This window comes from Pan paniscus, chromosome 19 (genome assembly GCF_029289425.2).
Source record: "Pan paniscus chromosome 19, NHGRI_mPanPan1-v2.0_pri, whole genome shotgun sequence".
NCBI classification, from domain to species: Eukaryota; Metazoa; Chordata; class Mammalia; order Primates; family Hominidae; genus Pan; species Pan paniscus.
Window position 1 is genome coordinate 85,343,143 of NC_073268.2, and position 6,000 is coordinate 85,349,142.

At 45.2% G+C, this 6,000-nt stretch overlaps 1 protein-coding gene across 2 annotated transcripts in view; it reads right to left on the reverse strand.

Annotated features, from left to right (window-relative positions):
- Positions 1–5,239, reverse strand: part of ABCA5 (ATP binding cassette subfamily A member 5) — an 81,572-nt gene extending 76,333 nt beyond the window's left edge. The window contains exons 1-2 of one of the 2 annotated variants that reach the window (XM_063599365.1): positions 4,040–5,239; positions 3,460–3,613 (exon numbers count right to left, since the gene is read on the reverse strand). In XM_063599365.1, the coding sequence (XP_063455435.1) occupies positions 3,460–3,606 (147 nt within the window). In that variant the 5' untranslated portion in view covers positions 3,607–3,613; positions 4,040–5,239. The remainder of the gene's footprint in view (positions 1–3,459; positions 3,614–4,039) is intronic. The other variant, XM_003808943.6, reaches the window with a different exon arrangement.
- Between the last annotated feature and the right edge of the window lie 761 nt (positions 5,240–6,000).

Consider the following 6,000-nt stretch of genomic DNA (forward strand, 5'->3'; position numbering starts at 1 on the left):
CATCCACCTAAGCAGATGTAACAGAAAATGGATAGTCTGTCTACTTGGGGCTTCTAAACGTTGTTTGGCACTGAAGGTTGACTTTGGAGACTGGGTCATGAAGCTTGACCTCTTAATTACTGACCTTTTGTTATACATGAAATTCCTTCCTTATTTTCTTGTTCCTAGATCACACCAGATGATGCCAGGGATAAAAGACCCCTGACTGTGATAAAAGACCCTTTGACCATTACATCCTTAATGTGAAATGTTAAATATACCCTTCCCCCAAAAAGAAACACTGCCTATAACTAATTGAATTGCTCTAACTATGCACTAACCTCGTACGAAAAATGATGTAACCCTGTTAAGCATCCCCAGGCCTTGCCTATGTAAAGGACCCTCAAACCTCTCCACTTTGGAGCATTTACCTCATCCTTTAGGAGTCTGTGTCCTCCTGTGTGACCATCCTCAAGTTTTATGCTCAAATAAACTCAATTTTTAATCATATTGCCTAAATGTCATTATTAACATTGACATGGAGCTGATTATCACTCCTTTGTTTTACCTCTATACCCAGTAAACATAACTGTAACTGCAGTAACTATACCCTGTCACCATTATTTATTTATATATTTTCATCTTGAACTTGACCATGAGATCCTTGATGAAAAAAACAACAGTCTTATTTATCTTTGTTTCTCCACCACCAATGGAAATATTATAACCAGTATCATCTTACCACAGATTCCTTTATCAAGGCTTCCTGAGAGTCCTTAAAGATCAAGGATGTGCAAACTATGATGAAAGAGGTGGGGGCTAAATCCAACCCTCAGTCTGTTTGGCACAGCCCATGAGGAACACTGCTTCTGCATTTTTAAAAGGTTGAAAAATAATAATAGTATCTTGTGACATGCAAAAATTATATGAAATTCAAATTTCAGTGTCTATAAATACAGTGTTATTGGAACACAGCCATGCTCATTCATTTATGTATTATCTATGACTGCTTTTGTGCTACAACAGTAAAGTTATTGAGACCGAGACCATACTGTCTGCAAACCTAAAATATTTACTATCTGGCACTTTACAAAAAAAGTTGGTCAACTCCTGTAAAAAGGAAGAAGAGGGGAAGTGAGAAAAGTGGCATATTCACTTAACATTTACTGAAGGATTTATGCATCCAACATTACGAGGCAAAAAAAAATAAAGTTAGACACTGTCATTAACTTTGCAGAGAGATAAAATTTAATATAATGTGATAAGAGAGAAAGAGCCTGGAAAGGAGTGGAATGGAATTTCCAGGCAGAAAGAAAAGAATGGTAAAGCTAGACTCCCAAACAAAAGGGCTTGACTTTTGTGAAGAACAGGGATACCTGCCATATGGCAGAGACATAAGGCAAAGTGAACTGAAGCAAGGGGTGCAGATGTATGTTCTAGATAACACAGTAAAGGCAGGCATTGGGAATGGATTACGAAGTCTCTGGTATCCAAAATTAGACACCCTAATTTGTGCACTCATATCTTTCCTCTACTGTACTTTTCACAACTGTGAGTCATGTTTAATTTCCTAGCAATCACATATTCCACTAGTCCATCACTCTCCCAATCCCCAAATCTCCAAAGCTTCCATCTGTAGGATCACCCTCAGATTATGACCTTGAATCCTACTTTACTGAGAAAACTGAAGCAATTAAAAGAGATTTCCAAAATCCACCACAAAGTAATGTTATACATTTCAACAATGTGCCATTTCAGCCTAAACTGAAGACTGATTTCATTACAACTCTGAACCACAAGAAATTAAATGCAATTTGGTATTAGCTACACTTTTAAACTAAGATATTTTTGGAATGAGAAATTAGGAACATATCTGGCACATGAAACAAACTCCTGCCTAGCTACATCATTTGCTTCTCAATCAATGAAATAAAAGCACTACAAAATATGCCTTTTAGCTTAAAAAGGGATAAATTACAAATGCTCTCATCTTCTTTATTGCTTTAAAATTTACTGTAAGGTGGTGCAATAATAAAACAAAATGCAGTCAGGTGCAGTGGCTCACGTGGCAATCCCAGTGGGAGGATGGCTTGAGCCCAAGAGTTCAAGATCAACCTGGGCAACATAGAGAGACACTGTCTCTACCAAAAAAAAAAAAAAAAAAAAAAAAATAGCCAGGTGTAGGGGCACACAACTGTGGTCCCAGCTACTTGGGAGGCTGAGGTGGGAGGATCACTTGAGCCTGCGAAGTCAAGGCTGCAGTGAGCCAAGATTCTGCCACTGCACTTCATCCTGGGTGATAGAATGAGACCCTGTCTCAAAAAAAAAAAAATGCTAGTTGTCAATATAATTTAACCTAAATTTTATGACAGTGTTTCTTGCTGAGGGAGAAAATAACAATGCAATGGTACACAGAGGACAAGTCATCCAATAAATTTTCTTATGCATAATAGGTTCTTAAAAGCTTGCCCTTAAAACTATTTTTAATCCAACTAATTTACATACTAGAAAAGTTATGACAGTACAATATCATAAAATTCTTTTATGCAATCACCCTCTCAACTAAACTCAGGGACAGAGATTATAAATTGTATTCATATCGGTACTCTTGGCACATAGTATGGTATCTGGAATGTAAAAGACATGCAACAAACCAGCCTGGGCAATATAGCAAGACTTCGTCTCTGAAAAACAAATAAAAAAAATTAGCTGGGCGCAGTGACACACGCCTGTAGCCCCAGCTATTCAGCAGGGTCCCTAGAGTCCAGACGTTCAAGGCTGCAGTGAACTTTGATCGCACCACTGCACTCTAGCCCGAGACGCTGTCTCTTTAAAAATAAAAGACATGCAATACACATGGAATGTACTAATAAATTTGCTCTTATAGTGAATGTAAGATTTCCCTACACTAAATGTTTGAAAGGAAATATACTCAAACAGCACACATGCAAAGATTAACGCCTCTTTAGTTTGATTTTAACACAAATACCCACAAAGCCCTAACTGCCCTAATAATGTTCCCTACTATGGAGTCTTCCCTAAAACACATACAATATTGCTCTCCCGGCAAACACAAAATATAATAAATAAAGCACCAGAATTAGGGTCTGGCAGCCCGGGTTGGAATCTCAACTCCATCCTTTTACTAGTTGAGACCTTAATAAGTTACTTAACCTCTTTGAGGCCCATTCTCCACACCTGCCCAACTGGAATAACCCCCTCCAATCCTACAGGGTTGCTGTCAGAATGAAAAGAGCTAATACCGAGCCTGGCTTAAAGCTGTCGTCCAGCAAATACTCCTCTTCCCTTAGATTCCTTCAGAACGCCCTTGTAGAAAGTAAACGTGGTTATTATCTTCATTATTTTCGGACTTATTTATTTAAAACGTAAATCGAAGCCTGAGGAGCCCAGGGGAAACCCTCCTTCAGCTTAATAGCTCCAGCCTGCCCAGCTTTCCGATCCAATTAAGTATTTCCATACCTGGAGCTCCTCTTCGTGTTTTAGGATCAGGGAATTTCCCTCCCAAACTGTGTCATGAGATCTGCGCATTTTCTTCTCACTGAAACTCCTCTTAACACGCAAGGTAATGATCCGCGCGTAACCTCGCAGGGAAGAGTAAGCGCTCATTACCCAGCTGTTCAGACGGAAATTTACATCAATATTTGTTTTCCTTCTTTCCCTGAGGTTGCTGAGGGTGGAACGACAGCGTCCAGGCAAAGGCAGTGTCCCGAAGTCCCACGGCCGGACCCGGTCCCAGGGGAGCCTCGCGGAGCCCCCGCCCCAGGGCCCCGACCCCCTCAAGTCCGCAACCTGGGCGCTCCCACCGCATCCCCGAGGCTGGCAACCCGCGCTTCCCGGGAGCTGAGGGAGGTCTGTTTCCCTCAGCTCGCCGCCTCTGCCCGCTTCCGAGCCCGCTTCACCCCACACCTCAGACGCCGAACTCCCCTTCTCTCCCCGCCGTCCCTCGCTGGCCAGCCCCTCCTCGTCCCCTCAACTCCCCCAGGGACGGCTGTCCCAGGCTTGCCTCAAGCGCCGCCGCCGCCCGCGACGCCCGCCTCACCTCAGGGCCCGAGTCGCAGAGCTGTCAGGCCTGGACGCGCTCAGTCTGTTGACTCAGTGCGGGTGACCCGGCTGGGATCTGTGCGAGGGCGCGGCCGCGCGCACCCGCGCGCTCCTGGCGCAGGCAGAGCCGGCAGCGCGCCGGCCAGCTGGAGAAGCTGGCGGCGCCGAAGTCGCGCCCCGCCTCCTGCAGAGCGCACCTGAGGGCGGGGCTCCTAGAAAACGCCGCTCCGCGTACGGGCGCGCTTCAGACGCTCGGCCCCGCGCGTCCCGGCGCACGCAGGCAAGCGGCGCGCCCGGAAGAGGAGAGCGGCTGAGGGTGGGGCGAGCGGTGGCGCGCCGCTGCCCAGGGTCCCTGAGCCGCTAGAGTCGGGCCTCGTGGCTCTTCCCCAGGGCCTTCCACGCCTGGGTTCTGCGGGGATCTCGCCACGCTCTTTCTGGAGGCACGGGCAAAAACCACGGCCTCGTGTCTCAGTGGTAAACCTGCCGCCTCTTAGCGGGTGACCTTGGCCCACGGCCCTCTCCTCATCTGCCTCGCCCAGTCACGTCTCCTCTTAAGCATCCTTGCCCTCTGTCTCCTGGCATTTGGATGGGCCTCTCTGAACGCGTTTTGAGTCCTCTGCAGCCCCTCTTCCTCCCGCCGCAGCATCTGGAGTGCTGTGGCCCCGTTGCCGTAACTCTTGCCTCCCCTCCCCAGCCTCCTCATTCGCCCTCACACCCCGACCTGGGAGGTCCTCCCACTGAGGGTGCTTGTAGTTCGCGGAGTGTCCTCATCAAAGACTGAGAATGCGGCAGATGCTGAATTTTCCAAACGGCCTGAGACACATGACATCTGTGAGAGACTGGATACTGCACTTACTTTGCTAAAAATATAATCTAGTGTTTTGAGCTTCATTACTCAAAGTGACCTAAATGGGGTCAAAAGTTATTAACACTAACATTACATATTTTCCTTTCCACATTTCTGTATAGTCACATTCCCTTGCACAAAGACTTTTTTTTTATTCTGTCAATCCTGTGTACATCATGTATTTTTTTTTTACTTGTCTTTGTGTTATCTGCTTCTCGAATTTAAACCAGATCTCCCCAACATGCACTCTGCTTTCTAAATTCTTAGGGGAAAAACAAACAAACAAGGAATCAAGTTTTACTTATGGAATATGAATTAAATAGAAAATTCAAAGAGGTTCGTCAGAATCCTTGATGATTAAAACAGCGGTCCCCAACCTTTTCGGCACCAGGGACCAGTTTCATGGAAGACAGTTTTTTCTGGGGGAGGGAGGATGGTTTGGGGATGATTCAGGCACATTATATTTACTGTGCACTTTATTTCTACTTTTACTACACTAACATGTAATGAAATAATTATACGACTCACCATAATGTAGAATCAGTGGGAGCCATGAGCTTGTTTTCTTGCAACTAGACAGTCTCATCTGGGGGTGATGGGAGACAGTGACAGATCATCAGGCATTAGATTCTCATAAGGAGCACGCAACCTTAATCCCTCACATGCGCAGTTCACAATAGGGTTCTCACTCCTATCACAATCTAATGCCACTGCTGATCTGACAGGAAACGGAGTTCAGGCCTTAATGCCAGCCATGGGGGGCCCCTGTAAATACAGATAAAGCTGCACTCACTTCCCCTCCGCTCACCTCCTGCTGTGCCGCTTGGTTCCTCGCAGGCCACAGATCCCGGTAGCAGTCCCTGGCCTGGGGATTGGGGACCCCTGCATTAAAAGATCTAGCAGTGGGGATGGGGGAAAGGGAGATAAGTATATTCAAAAAACTACACCAGGAAACTAAAGAAGGCATGTAATGAAAACTATCCATGATATATTGTGTCTCTTTTGGAAACATCTAGAACATTTTAGTTACAAATTCTCAATGGCCTAGGATTTGGGGCCAAGTAAAGAAATATACATGAAAGATAAACTTGGTTAACATGTTACTGAACCAT